The sequence below is a fragment of the Petromyzon marinus genome, chromosome 13, assembly GCF_048934315.1.
Source record: "Petromyzon marinus isolate PM22_M1 ecotype Great Lakes invasive population chromosome 13, UKy_Petmar_22M1.pri1.0, whole genome shotgun sequence".
NCBI classification, from domain to species: Eukaryota; Metazoa; Chordata; class Hyperoartia; order Petromyzontiformes; family Petromyzontidae; genus Petromyzon; species Petromyzon marinus.
This window is the reverse complement of record NC_133679.1, coordinates 12,117,805-12,134,007: the sequence shown is the minus strand read 5'-3', so window position 1 is coordinate 12,134,007 and position 16,203 is coordinate 12,117,805. Positions and strand designations below refer to the sequence as shown.

The window sequence follows — 16,203 nt, the reverse complement described above, 5'->3', positions numbered from 1 at the left end:
TTTAGCAAGCAAGTGAACATGTGTGTGTACAAGTGCATGAGTGAGTAGAGTGGGCAGGTGGGCAAATGCTTGGGCGATTCAGCCACTAAGTGAATAAGTGGGCGATCGAGTGGGTGAGTGAGTGATTAAGCCAGTGAGAAATCTGACAAGCGAGAGCCTACGCAGCAAGTTATAATGCGAAAGTGTGAACAAATCGGGGAATGAGATGAAGACATTGAGAGTGCCAATGAGCGAACAGGTAAGTAGAGGATGAGTGAGTTGGTGAGTAGGTAAAAGAGTAAGGGGTCCAGCAAGCCAGTGAACCATTACGCAAGCAACCAAAAAATTCAGCAATTGAATGAGGCCTTAAGTGAGCAAGCGATGGTTGAATGAGTCAGTCAGCGAATCAGCAAGCAAGTGAGCGAGCGGGTTGAGCGAGCAGGCGAGTGGGAAGAGCGAGCTGTGGAGACTCACGCTGGCCATCCTGTGCCTCCGGGACGCGCTCGCGAATTATGCGGCACGCGTCGTACACGACGGTGGACGGCTCAAACTGCATCGTCTTCACCACGTTGCAGTGGCGCACACAGATCTTGAGCGAGAGTGCCACCATGATGGCTGCGTGTGCTCGCTACACCGCTCAATCTGAGCTCGCACAAACACACGTACAGACACACACACAAACACAGGCACGCCCCCCCCATTTAGCCGTGGAAAATGTTGGAGCAATTGCTGTTCGCGATATTCTATTTAGGCCGATATAAACTATTTTTTATTTTACCAGGTAAGGCCCACTGTGCTAGGTAGCTATTTTTCAGAAGTGGCCTGGCCGAAAATGATAGCTCAACTAAGTGGCTTATCACATGAAAATTTATACCAGCCAAATACTCTAAACCAAATACTCTAGACGATGTTGCATGAGGAGGTGGAACGGCCGGTACCATGCACAGCCATATTTATCTCACCAAACGTTTACACACTGCACGAGGTACTTATTTAAGGTTGAGTCGACGTAGGGGAGCGTGCAGCACCAGTTTAATGACCCACCACAAACTCAGGTTGCCGGTTTGGTAGGGCAGTGCCTACCACTGTGCAATATCTCTCCACATACAGCAACAATAACCGTCGCTTGGCGCTAAGTGGCAGTGGTGTCACCAAGGTGCTAGTGCCAAGCTAGGTGCACCTCGAGGTCACAGCCCACTTAATCCCAGGCAACATATAATTTCTTTAATAAAGAACACATTTAGTGTACAGTGAGTGAATTTATACAGATTTCCTTATTTGAGGTGGAACAATTTCTCCAAATTCTATGTGGAAACGTGATGTATAACACCACCACTGCCACCACATGTGATGATAATGTAAAAATAGCGCTTCCTAATGAGTCTCAGCACCTTCTGAGATATGAGCAGTGCAATAAAAATAACGCTTAATACAATCGCAGGCAATAGCCTGGCTGTAGTAGGGGGAAAAAAATAATGAGAAAAAAACTGGATGGTCAAAACACAATCTTCTATTGGAAGTATAAATCTTTCACTTAAATTGCATTAGAGTAAATACATCTATCAACAAGGAGATACTAGATAACGAAGAAACAATAAAGAGTGGATTTTTTTTTCAGAGTGGAAGGGAAGGAATTAACGTTCTGGCTATCAGAGAGGGCAAATACAGCAAAGCAGGTTCAACATTAGGCATGCGGCGATACATAAGGTTCATCGATTAAATTCCATTGTTACTTTTAGGATGCACGCATCACATGTGTGAGGATCTATGAATTACCATTCTTGAAAACTAAGTGAAAATTATATGCTAATATTCGATATCAGAATATTTATTTATTTAAAGTGGAGTAATCCGATGAGCTTCCAGTAGGAGCGGGTGAGAAAGCTACAACAATAAACAATAGTAAAACACGATCGGAGAAGTGTAGCAAAGGTAAACAAATCACTTAAAAAATACAGATAAAACTAACTATTTTCATCTCATCAGACAAAGCCCACTGACGTATTAATTTGTTTTTCAGAAGCGACCTGGCCACAAATGATAGCTCACAAATGTAGTTTATCATATGGAAATCTAAAGCAGCAAAATTATCTAAATAATCGAAATGCATGTTTATAAATGTGGAGGGAAAAGCCGGAGGACTCTGAGAAAAAAATACACACGACCACGGGGAGAACATGCAAACTCCAAATATACAGCAGGCACCAGGGTTGGGATCGAACCCCCTGACTTCCTGCATACCAGATGAGGAAGAAAACATGAAACCAACGTGGCACCCCTTAAAGGAAGAAAGTATATAAGTCACAAATTGTCACATTTCTATTTAATTATTGTATTAAAACACTACTTATTATGCGCATACACACAGAGACTGTGTGTTGTGAAACAGCAAGCTGTCACTCAATACTAAGAAGCTTATCTGGGTTGGTCACACATGGTGAAGAGGAAATGTGGGTTTTTCAGTTGGAGTCAAGGCGTAGAGTGGTCAAGCGTGAAAACAGTTACGGGCCCAGGAAATGTCTCCCCCCCCCACATTCAGCGTATGCGCATGCCAGGTCACCACACGCTCCTAGCGCACACACGGAGAAATAAATAATCACACAAATATTTTGCGATTATGACTTTATCAATATAAACGGCATGTTCGTGTGTTTGACATACAAATGTGTAGTCAAGTCGCAAAAAAAAAGAGAACAGCACCCACAGAAATAAAATCGGCATTCATCAGTTTTGACCGGTTGCCAAATCCTGTACGGAACATTTCTAATTTCTGCACTTGTCCTTCCAAAAAAAACACCGAACAGTTAAAAAATCACTGTAACATCAGTTGTCAAGACAACCCCTGACACAACAAGGTTCAAACACGTTATCAGGTCTCAGCAGCTTCACGAAGGGCTCTAGGCCTTACGGGGTCAACCGTGGCGCTTCCAGGTCAGTCGAGGTCTTCCACTTGCCCACGGTGAATACGTTCGGCACGACGACGCGAGAAGATACGGGGGAGGTGGCTGCCTTATTTGGAAATCTTAGGCAAATGCAAGAGGTCGGTGTCAAGATGGAAAAGCTGAATTCACGTGTCAGCCAATGTTCCTGTTCCTCTGATATGTGGAAAAGATGTTCCCCGATGCCCTCGTCATAAACAACAGTGGCAAACCGATCAGTAGTGTTCATCATCATCGTTATCCTGTAGTTCAGATGGTGTTTCTTGAGCCTTTTTACAGAGCTATGCAAACTAAGTGCAAGTTTATTTACAGAAATAACTGAGTTTTGAATACACAGCCCGCCAGCTTCCGCTTCAGTGTTATTCAAGGAAACCCTCCTTAAACACTTACAGTAAATACGATAATAATGTTACTTGGGAAAGCCTCGCTGAGTCTCAAGACTCGTATACAGGAAGGTCTTGCATTGTAATTTTTAGCCAATTAAATTAATGAGTGTTTGGCATGTGGGAAGATAGCAGGGTACCGAGGAGAAAGCCCAAAGCGTGCGATTGGGTAACGCTCAAAAACCCGCAGACAGTCCAAGCCCAGGGAACCCTGATATTCCCATGCAGTCTCCCAGGTAAGTGCTCGCCGCGAACCTGGCTGCCACCTGCTTAGCTTCCGCGATCTGATAATATTGGCCAGACTTGGCGTGATTTGGTCATAGACATGATAACTATGCCAAATAGAGATCAACAAATATGCCACGATGGCAATGTTTATGATTCCCCGTGTGAAGGTGTTTTTACTTTAGTGTTTTTTTTCAGATCGATTCACTTTCATTGCTGCACTTTGCTTGCTTTGCTTTTGTCATTGTGGGTGACCGAGGGAAACTCTTGCAAATGAGACTCATTATGGTCTCTTGAGTTCTCACCTGGTTAAACTAAATAAACCTCCGATTAGCACGGTTGACTAAGTAAGACGCGAAAGGAGTTCCACGTGCATACACACACCTGTCACAATTGGGGATCATAACTCGGCAATGGATACTTTTTAGCAATTGTGGTAAATGCTGAACTTAGTGGCTGCAGAGTTCACTTGGACCAATCACCTACATCACAACACACAAGATGCAAACAATGACTATCTGCACAATTCAATACCTTTATTGTGGCATTAAAGAATAATGTTTTATTTAAATATTTATGAATCAACAATGCATGCTGAAAATATGTTTTTATTCAATTGAATTGCGACAATGAATCGTGACAATTCATCGCACTGCCAATGGGAGGAAGGTGGGCAGGAGTGGGGGGCTAATACAGCACTGTAGTTACGAGATTGACAAAACAGCCAGTGGCACCACGTCTACACAGCAGGCAGATACACGTTGGTCTTGCCTCACACGTCACTTCACACCACTTCCTCAAATTCCGCTTGGCTGCCCAGTCCAGTCTCCATCCACAATTGTGCCATTTATGGCACACACACACTGTGTTTTTATGTTTTTGTTTAACCACTCCGGTTGCTTCCCAGGCCAGTCCTCCCAATGCAACGTGCAAGTGCCCGTGGGATCGATCTCCCCGCACACAGTTACAGCGAGCGGCTTGTGGAAAAAGCAAAGGCTCGCGGCGGCGATGGCCATGTGCATCAAAAACATTGCGATGAGCGCCGGGCCAATTCCCAAACAACAGGACGGGAGGTTCACAGGCTCTCACGTGACCGACGAGATTCAATGCCTGGCCGCACAAATCCTGAACTCCGACCACACATCCCACAGGGCGTGAAGTGTGCACCCCCCCCCCTACTCCCCTCTTTTTTATTTATGGCAACAGAGCCGAGTCGCTCCTGCCAGGTTTCTGGCCGATTTCATATCGTACAGGTTTATTGAAGCGCAGCAGGGGCGCACAGTTCCTCGCCATTTCGGGAAATATTTAGGTGCAGACGAGAGCAAACTTCGCTATATTTGTCCAGCTTACCCCAAAGGCCGATTACGAGGCCCGGGCTCACGCGCGTCACGCTGAACAGACGCGCTACTGTAACGGGCGGCTGGACGCGCACCGAGGGGGCCCGAACGGAAGAAAAAAAAATCACAAGCGGCCCCGTTATTTACGCATGATATTACCGAGAACGCCTGCTGCCAAAACTTGCCGCGATTGTTTATCTAGCGTCAGCGCGTGTGCGCCGAGCCGCGGGAGCGAGGCCAGGAAGCCCGGGTTTTATACCAAATAAAGCAATGGGCGCTCAGTGGGGGTCGGCTTCGTCCCAGCCGCTCAACTCAAATTCCAAACATTTGCGCTCGCTTCTTTTTTTGGTGGAGGCGTTTTTTTTTCCTGTTCGTTCCTGTCCCTCGACGCCCATTTAACATCGTCTTCATGGGACCTCCTTTGCCAGTACCAAAATATGGCAATCGGTTTTTTCACCTTTTTTCTGGCAACAAAACAGGTGTTAAGATGTTAAAACACCAAACTGAAACCTTTTACAATGCTTGTGGTCAGAATGCACACAAAAAAACATACTCTGATTATATATGCATTGTCCTTGAAACTGATTGGTCCATAACCAGAGACAGCTTTTTTTGAGCTTCGTCTCAAACGATGTTAGACCAGAGGACGCCAAAAGGCGAACAGCACAAAGACGACGCCACTATCGGAGTAATGAGAGCTCGGGGTGAGCATCTACATCATGGGACCTCCTCTGCCAGTACCAAAATATGGTAATAGGTTTTTCCCCTTTTTTCTGGCAACAAAACATGTGTTAAGATGTTAAAACACCAAACTGAAACCTTTTACAAGGAATTTTGCCTGCATTAACCGCAATGCTTGTGGTCAGAACGCAAACAAAAAACATACTATGATAATATATACATTGTCCTTGAAAATGATTGGTCCACACCAGAGACAGCTTTCTTTCGTCTCAAACGGTGTTAGACCAGAGGATGACATTTTTAATGTGGGCGACCCGCGGCCACGGACCACGGTGCGTCGCGTACGAAATGGCAACGTTTTGCAATGGACGCGCTCCCATAGGAGGAGCAAAGACAAACACACAAAACTGTAGACCAAAAAAGGAATTATCGTGTTTTTTTTTTAATCGGTTCAAAACACAAGATTTCAAAACAAAAGGCTTTTGGACACCGTTTTAGGAAGCTGTGTTGACTTCTGTTCGCAGCATATAGTCTTGTGATTCAGATGCTCACCACGGAGACACCGAGAAAGCATTTGACGGGCCAATTCATGTTGCTGTGCCTTACGGCCCAAGAGGTGTTAACATCAGACCACACCACCAGTGTAAACCCTCAGCACATCACAAGCATAAACTACCACCAGCGTAAACTATGAGAGCTCATGTCCATTGTAAACTATCACAGCACACCATGAGTGTAATTTATCATAGCGATACTTCCACTGTAAACTGTAATAATATACCACCAGTGTCAACTATAAGAGCACACCACTGCTGTGAAGCCGGAATGAAAAGATTATGAGTTTCAGAACTTTGAACTTCACCTCCCCCGTATGTGTGTGTGTTTTCTCCGGTTCTTCTGGTTTCCTTCCACAAGCCAATCACTCATTTATGAAAAGGAAAAAAACATGCCAATTCGGGACCATCCTGAAAAAAACTATTCTGCAAGGATGGCTTTAATACGATTATAAAACTTGTAAGACTCGATCACCGTGCACCAACGTCTTGGTCTGACGTTTGCCAGCTGCTTAATTACTGACGACGACCTTCCTCGAGCGTTTTACCATCACGACACGCTTTTAAAGTGGGCTCGACTTCGGCCAAACTTGCTGCGAGGAATTCATCTGCACGGATGACAAATTAGTTACGTAATGCAAAAATAAAAGTCAATTACGCGGCAAAACCTTCCCACAGCACGTATCACAGCCTCGGGCGCACATATTTTTGCGGGTTACCATGACCTCTGGACGTCCTCAGACTCTTCTGCGTCGCTCCATGAAAAAGGAATTAAATCCGGACAGCACAATCAACGCATGGCAAGAAACGGTGGAAATTCCATTATTTCTCTTTCTCACACCTGAACTACAGCATATGGGTTGTATGCAGAGCCCGTGGGTTTTATTATGGTTACCTACTAACTTTATCTATGCCTTATCAGACGACCGCAAACATTTTTTAAAGTAGCGGGGTAGAATTTTTTCTTGCATGGGAGACCAGTGGGTGGCATAATTCACAAAGTGAGAGAACAAATTAAGGGATTGCTACTCGGTCAATTTCCGCGGTTGTGCTGTATACCTCTTTGATGTGTTTACGGGTTGTACAGTGTGTTGTTTGGCACAATATTCCATATTTCACTCCACATGCTGTGACCTAGTTCAAAATTTTTACTCTCAAGCGCAGGGAGCTTCCTCGGGAAATAAGTTCCGAGCATATGGAGAGAAACGAAGGACATCGTGCTGAACGATGCGCGGCACAACTCCGAAGAGCAAAGGGACTGCGTTGGCAGTGCGGCACCAGCAAACAAACTTCGCCGAGCGGGCGATGATTTGTCATGAGAGGGTGAGGGATGGTGGTTTGCATTGACCGCAAACGCTATTGTATTTATTCTAAAGAAACCCCAAAGTGGCTTTCCGCACACCGGCCGTGAGCATGACTATACAGCGCAAGCCATGCACTGTAGCACAAGAACAAGTGTCGCAAGATTTTGTGAGCTTTATTACTTACATCCTTTTACCCACCAACAGCCTCAGGTTCCCAGCACGGTGCTGGAGAGGGCACAGCGCTGCCATTGGTCCGTACCAGGAATCCTGGAGGCCTTCGGCCATCGCTGCCCTGCCTCCAGGCTTGTGCTTTAAGCACTGACTTCGAGAAATAATGCTTCATTTGCCTGACTTCTGAGAATCCAAGGAATGAACCAGGGAGAGCCCAGCCCAGAAAGGCAGCATCATTGGTCTTCATATTCAGCACTCCCCCCGACTCCCCCCCCCATCCCTTTCCCTCCCTCTAGTGAATAGGGGACAGTCTTCCATCCAGGTACTGTACCAACCAGACTCAACTCTGCTTGGCTTCCGAGATCTGTGTGCAATCATGAAATTCTACTCATGATGCACTGGTGTATACTCTGCCACAGCAGAAGCCGCTCCAGTCGCTCGTAAACTGTAATAGATTTCATACATAATTGGGCAATTTTAAAGCAATGCGTGCATAATTTCCATCATGTATTCACGAACTCATTTGTTTATGAACTGACAGCCTAAGTGGAGGGCAACTCCATAAAACCCACTCGGTGGCAAAGATTTTTCTCCTCGTTTAAAATTGGAGGAACGTAACGCCGCGGATGCCTAAACGAGAGCCTGTGAATCAAGATGCAGTAAATCATAATGCTTGCTCGTGACTCACGTGAGCAAGCGTCAGCAAGTGTTGTTGCACATCTTTTGCACCTCCGATTAGCACGGGTGGTTACGTACGGTGTGAAAGAAGTTCTACATACATACATACATAGAGCCAGAGCAAGCAGCACGCCCCGTTGTCTCCCAGGATAGCGCGATTGTCTTTTTTTTCAGTAAAAATGACTATTATTGTGATGTATTTAATTCAGAATCAGAATCTTTATTTATCCTGGAGAAATTTGAAGCTCTTTTTCACAGATGTCCAGTAGGGGTGGGTCAGAAAGTTACAATGACAAACAACACAAAAAACAATAGGAGTACAAAGTATAGGAAAGGTAAACACAAACCACGAACATTACTTTATCTAAACGATCACTGACCACTTGGTGAAGTATGGTCAAACAAGCCCCATGACCGGACACAATGGTGTGGTGAATGAAGGCCGTGATCTATCAGTGAATTTATAAGTCTGTAATTCGTTTTATACGTCTGAATCTCTCTCTATCGCTCTCATTCTATTGGGAGGGGAAGCGGTGATGCAGTGATGAACGCAATCGGCGTTGAAGCCAGTTACCCGAGCTAAATTCCAAGCCAGGGCTGACATCGGTGGCGATTGAAATCCGACCCAGTCCTGAATACATCCATTCACCAACCCGCACTCACCAGGGTGGTGAATTATGGTTAAACAAACCCCGTGGCCAACACACCAAGGAGTGGCCTTAATCCAGCAGTCGAGTGACAAGGGGGAGAAACATTTCCAATATATTTTACAAAAATCTGATTCACAAAGGGAATAATCCAGATTTGTTATTTAATTTAGCCATACTTTAGTTAACCGGCCAGCACGCTTCAACAATACCTTGTTGTACATCAGCTAACAGTCTTTTTACATGCATCAAGTGATGAGGTCTGTAACATCAGCATCACAGCTTGGGCTGACAACATTCTACACAAAGTTACAGGACACGCAGGTTTCAGTGCTACCTCCCACTGTAGCGTAGTAAATGTTGAAAGCAATTATGCGATACTCGCTTCTGCAGGACGGTAATTCACAACAAGGGCCGCACTATGACATCACACTTGGGATAACATGTGGAGATTATAACATTTTGCCAAGGTGGCGAGATGTTAACTCTCCTGCCTAGTATGCAGGAGGTCGTGGGTTCGATCAAGACCCTAATGCCTGTATATTTGGAGTTTGTATCTTCTCCCCATGATCACGTACATTTTTCTCCGAGTCCTCCAGTTATTCCCTCCACAATTAGAAACGTGCGTTTAGGGTATTTGGCTGCTATAAATGTCCACATTAGCCACTTGCTTGAGCTATCATTGTGGCCAGGTCGCTTCTAAAAAGATCTGTATAGCTCAGTCGGCCTAAACTGGTAAAATAAAAATAGTTTATAGTTTTATAGTTAAAAAAAAAGTTTAATAGACAAGGAAGCTATATCAAATTGATGAGTCGATGCATAGTTACATACACGCCCACTCTCCAGGAACTCAGACCGCACGACCCCTGGTTGAAGCAACACAGGAGTGGCGAAGTTCCCTGCCACTGGCGATATGCCTTATCTGGAGGGTAAGTGGTTAAATGTGACAGGGTGTGGAGGAGTGGGTGCCGAGAGGCCAGCATTGTCAATGTGTGGCAGGGATCGTACCAGTCAAGAGAAAACACTTATCGGTGGCATGCAGTGGTGGCAGTGGTGGTAGTGGTGGTGGCTGATGTTGGTGCAACCACACTCCGTGGCAGTGTGATTGACCACACCTCACCCCTCACACAGCAGCAAGAGCACGTGTGACTTGACAAAGATTAGGATAACTTAATATCATTCAGAATTGAAAGCAATACTGTATAATGTGTGTATAATTTGTCATTTATTGAGTATAATTGACCATACATCGCCCTGATGCCATGGCTTTCCCCTGCTGCCCGTGAGCCATAGTTACCCTTTGCTGCCCCTGTGAGCCACAGCTGCCCCTGGTGAACCACAGCTACCGCTGTAAAAAGCCACCATTGCCCTTTGCAGCCCCGTGTGATAAACAGTTGCCCTCTGCTGCCCCTATGAACCATGGCTGCTACAACTACGGTTTAATTCCCTGGGAGCCAGAGGACCGCCAAACTCCAAACACTGTTTCCTGTTTGCTTTGACAGCAGCAGCAGCAGCGTCCATTCAAGGGCTGTGCAAACTGCAGAGGTCGACTGTAGGCTGTGACAGAGTGACGGGGTTCACCAACGCCTGCTGTGAGCGAAGACAAACCTACTTGTTTAATGCCAGGCCAAGATTCGTGCTTAGAGCCGTTGCGTAGTAGTGCTGTTGGAATCCATTCTGGTTGTGCAATTAATTAACTGGAGCCCCCCCGCCCCCCCCCCCCTCATTAGTATGTCACCCCCTCTTTGTATCTTGGCACTTGGGTCCCTCTGGCCTGTGGACTACGGTGAAGTTGCACCGCCCGTACCTCAATCGCTGTGCCACTGCCCGAGACGCAGTAAACGCGCAATGTTCCTTCCAACTCCTCTCCCCAAAGGGGCATGAACCTCACTGTAAGCACCCCCCCACCCCCCACCCCGTCACTCCCCTCTGCATAGGGCATGGACCTTACTGTACGTTTTTTATGGTCGGGGTCGGATTTAACATTAGAACAAAAAATTGGATTTGTGTCTCTATTAAACATTTATTGTGTGTAATGCGGGTTTAGCGAATAATTACCACGATGTCTGCTGCAAGTATAATCTGTTTGGAAAGGCGCAGGGGAATATTCAAGAGTGTTGTCGGTGCATTAGCTTTTATCTCAATGCTAGATCACTGCGAGATATCCTTGGACACTCACAAGAAGTAAATGGACGCACGCAGAGAGATGTGCACACACAAGCCACATATGCTTATGGGTCAGAGCTCCCAGTGACTCACACAGAACATTGCCATTTATAATTAAACGGCCTGGGAGATGTTTACCCAATATCACGCGTAAACATACGTCAAAAATACCCTTCGTGGGAATTGGCCTAACATGCCAAAATTATTTTTTTAATGAAGACTCGGAGACTTTCCAGGCTGCATTTTTCAAATAGTTTGAATTTGGTCGTGCGTTTCAGGATCATGACTCCAAGCTCATATTTTAATCCATTTTCCATTTCACAAGTAGGAGCCGAACATCGGCTTGCGGCTTTGACATCAGGGTGACGATGGCACTGACATTTCGTGGGACGAGATAGGTCATCATTAAGCACCACAAAAGCAAGGGTAATGCTGTTCGCGTATTAACACGATATTCCAGCGCTCGGATACTCTTTCCGGACCGTCTCTTCTGATCGTCACGGATGCCAACCTGCCCCATGCCTTTGTTCCACTAGTGAACAGGGCCAAGCAATGTACGTGGGATGAGAATATTAACTGAGCAACTACATTATGTAAAAAAAATATTTGCTCATCTGTGAGTCAGTCTGTCGGTCACAGCACGTATATGGTATATGAGGAAGGTGCACTGTATAGTCAAATAAGGGCTCATTGTATCATGTCAGAGAATATTTATGAATAATGGTGAGATCCGATGAGCTATAAAGCTCTTTTTCACAGATGTCCTGTAGTAAACCACTGTAGACTGCGCTCCTTTAACGGAGAAATAGCAAAACTTTAATAACTCTCTCCTGAAGCCGTCTCACCTTGATATTGGCATTTAAACTCCTGAACATATTGCCAATTGCAAGAACAGCATATAATAGGGCTCATTCAGATTGTAAGGAAGTGGAGACCAAAGGAAACGATGATGAACTATGTACAACCTTTGACCCTTTGACCCTAGGTCTAAAAAGACCATGACCAAATGTTTTCACAATGACAATATAACTGGGTTTTAGATACTTATAAACTCTTTCCAATCCTCTAATTTGTTTTTCAGCAACACCGCAGAGGACAAACGGAGTCGTTGGGAATGATGCTTGGGCAATTTACGGTTCCTGAAGAAGCTCTCGGTACGTGGGGTGAAACGTCGTGCCGAAGAGCACTGCGGTATGACCCGACAACCACGTTGGGAGCAAAGCTGCAAAGGAAGACCGTGGAAACCTACAAGGATGTACTGAACGCAGAATTTTCACGAGCATTTTTCGGTGTTACAATATTTTTCTGAACTGTATTTTGTTAAATAAATTGCCGTTGGTTTTCGTTGTTGCAAATGTTACCAAAATGTTTTCAGGCATCCCAAGGATGCCGTCTCATGACAAAGAAGCACCAGGAAGAGCATTGGGTTGCCCTTCTCTGTAACAAATATTGCGACAGCTTGCGATGGATTATTAAAGAAGCCGTATTACATTATGCAGCAAAATCGACAGCCGCAAAGATACTAGAGAGAGTCAAAGTACAGCAGCAACTCGCTGGCGTGTAAATAGGAATAAACGAACTTCAGCGTTATAAACAAAAAGTACAGGCTTAATAATGCATCTATTAACCATTTACTTTGATGCTTAAGCACAAGATAGTTACACCAAATAATGCGCATTATGATCACAGGTTTGAGATTCGTTCACGTCATGAATCGGCAACCAAAATAACAAGAGGCATTTTTTTTCGAATTCGGTAAAAAAAACAACTATTTCAAGAGTCACAATGCACGTGAATACAAAACAGCACTTCATAAATAATGTCACTGAGCAATCCTTAAAAAGCCGCATGCGACTATGGAGCCGCAAGTTAACGACACCTGCTTTATGTTGTATGTAACAGAGCCACTGGAGGTGCTACCATTCACATACATGTAAATAAATATATATAGCGTGGTTCTCGATTCTCAACCCTGAATCATACATCACCGAAACGCAGAAATTGCAGGTACATTTTTTCACCCTCTACCAAAAAAACGAGTCTAAAACGAACAGGGCATACGATGGCTAACAATATACGCGACTCTGGGCACTGAAGCATTTCAAATGGAATGTTTCTGATGCAAACATTATAGTCCCATCGATTCGCGCGCAGTTGCTTAGTGGCACCTGCAGCTTCTCCGCTGTCTTCTCCGACCCTAAACCGCGGTACCCCCACCCACCGCTCCCAAACGCCGCCTCCTTGGCCACAATAAACCCATCATGTCGTTTTCTTGGCCGGAGAGGCCCGTTTCGTTGCGTCCCATGAGTGAGTGAGCGGGCGGACAAGCGGGTTAGTGCGTCTTCAGTCTAGGCTCCCCAGGGCATGTGAAACAGGACATACTTGTTTTCCACCGTTAGGAATTCATTCCAGCACGGAGGCTGCGGGACGCACGTGTCCGGGTGTGCCTGGGGCAAAGCCTCGCACCCATTTATGGCATCGGGAGGTCGAAAAAAATGAAGCTTTTAATTTACACTGTGCGCCACACCGCGTGCTCCGCGATGTCCTGGGCCAAATGAAGATAACGTCTAAAAAATAAACATGTGTTTTTAAAATAAAAATCTAAATACATTTTCAGAATTCAAGGCTATGTGCGTACTTTACTCGTATTTATCTTCAGCCTAACTTTGCAGCCTTCTTCATTACATTCTTCAGTATTTTACGATAATTCATATCATTTGGTGGTTATCATGAGTATGTCATCAGAACATCTGAGATGGTTAATACTTTCTCCACTTGCATGTATGCGTTTATTTCTCCAACGCAATTTATGGAAAATATTTTATAATGTCGCTTTGAATAACTTTGGAAAAGGGCGTCTACCCGTACGACTACCCTAACTAGCCCTCCAACCAATCAGTGTATACTACCTACAATGAGCTATGAGATAAGAAATGTGGACACTGATCATGGAAAAAAAAAGCTGAAGAGTGGGCAAAAAAGCATGGAGAGGTCCATGGTTCTACCTACAGTGTCATACCAAACAACCAGCATAGCGTATACGCAGGTGCAGTAGCGACACATTTCTATATCACAAGACTTGGGGAGGTCTTCATCCAGCAGTAGATGGATCAACGCTGATGACAATAATTGATTACTTATTTATCCAGCAAAGCCACACAGTCAAATGACTATTTTTTGTGGAGGGTCCTGCATTGGGTTTTTATTTTGAGATGTTTTCTGTCAGTGGTTATACAGGCTGGAGGAAACGTAGAAAGCTCACACACGCAAGGGGGCAACACCCGCATAGATGTAAACAAATGCCGATTAGTCCACTCGCCGTACTGCCTTCTCCTGGCGCGCCAGGGTATGGCACCTCCTCAACATCCTTGGGTAAGGAGCTTCACAACATTCTGCTGATCCACCAACCCACAGCTCCACGGTGCTGGATTACAGGCCACGTGCATAGCCACCGCTGCTCTGCTAATGATAATTTCGTACATGTTCCATTTGAAACTTGATAGAGTGTGTGTATAAATATAACATAAGTTTAAAAGAATCTATTTGTAAAACAATTGTTTAAAGTAAAAACTGTAAGTAAAAACTGTAAGTATAAACATTGTCAAACCCAGTTTGCTGACCCTCTCGGTAAACTTGTACGTGTCTTTTTTTTAAAGTTGGAAGTAAATAATCTGCTTCGGAACCACTACTTAAATTTCCGTGAACCAGTCATAACAGCTGCAGACATTCCACAAAGCCGAGCACACTCTTATGCGAGCTCTGCTACAACACTAGCAAAGAATAGCCGGCCCGGGACCTGCGATAAATGTACACAGCCTTGGCAAACTGCTTCACTTTGCCGATTCTTGAGATAGCTTTCAATATTGCACCCTAATAATAAGGCCACGCACACACTGTTACCACATTTGTCCAGGTGGATATGTCCAGCAATGGATAGATGGGGGTGGGGAGGCCGTTTACGACCCAGCTGTTTTGTTTAAGGGGAGCATCTCTAAAAAAAAAACGTCCATAAACGAAATTTGGCAAGAGTGGGCGGAAAAAAAGGCGGACATTCGACAAGCAAGCGGAGGAGTAATCTCCTAATGTAATTCTTGAGTGCAAATGTTTGTGCAAACGTCACGGGCAGTGGCTGATGTTTTTCAAGCAGAGGTGCAGACGCAACGATTTTCATCGGGAACTCCCGCCGCCCCCTCTCGCATTCCCTCCTCCTCCTCGATTGGATTTCGGGAGCCGAGGTGCAATAGTGCTGCTATGGATATTCATATAATTTCATTAACTGTGACTGTTGCAGTCTTCAATGAGTATGTCCATCGCTGAATAATTTAACAATGGCTCTCTCTTCTCCTTTGAAACAGGGGCTTTCCAGAGGGTCCCCGTGTACTACTTTGTTAGCTTATGTACTTCAAAATTTGCATTATCTATTTGGCAAATTATTATTGTTTATCTGCTTGATTACCCAGGAAAGCCTTACTTAGTCTCTAGAATCTTTTTCAGGATGGTCCTGCATTGTTTTCGCAGCAGGGGCCGATGTTGTAATCGCAATTGTGTATATTTGCAGGTAAATCTTTAGCCATCCATTGAATGTTTGGCCAATACCAAATACATTGTATGTTTATTTAATATTGGAGGAAATTGGAGAACATAGGAAAAAAACCCAGAAACAAATAGCAAAAAAGGGTAGAACATACAAACTCCCAACGGTAAGGTGGTAACCGAATAGCGAGTTAAACCCAGGCCCTTCTTTACTGTGAGGCATAGTGCTACGATTTGCACCACCCTGCAATGAGACAGGACGGCATGTCCAGTTACCCAGTATTATGCATAATGTAAACATGTAAAACGATTAAGTTCTCACAAGTCAGGGCAATTTAAGAAAATATTAGCTTCTGTCTCATTCATACTGTCTCATGTGTACTATCAGTCTGGTATGTTCCGTCTCATTCGTGTCATCAGCCTAAAGATACATTTTCATATCATTTGCAACTCTTCCGGCGATCCGCCATCATGGCACCACAGACCGTCACGGCACCGAAGTCTTGGCACATTGGGCCTATCGGAAACCTCGCCCCACATTAGTGAGAAAAAAACAGATGCCCACGGAAAAGTGAAAAAAGTCAACGCCCAGAGCATGCCTAGCAA

The 16,203-nt window shown here is 44.9% G+C and overlaps 1 protein-coding gene across 2 annotated transcripts in view; it reads right to left on the bottom strand.

Moving 5' to 3' along the window:
- Positions 1–16,203, bottom strand: part of TLN2 (talin 2) — a 76,318-nt gene that overhangs the window by 48,031 nt on the left and 12,084 nt on the right. For both annotated transcript variants that reach the window (XM_032953555.2, XM_032953556.2), the window contains exon 2: positions 454–621. In XM_032953555.2, the coding sequence (XP_032809446.1) occupies positions 454–589 (136 nt within the window). In that variant the 5' untranslated portion in view covers positions 590–621. The remainder of the gene's footprint in view (positions 1–453; positions 622–16,203) is intronic.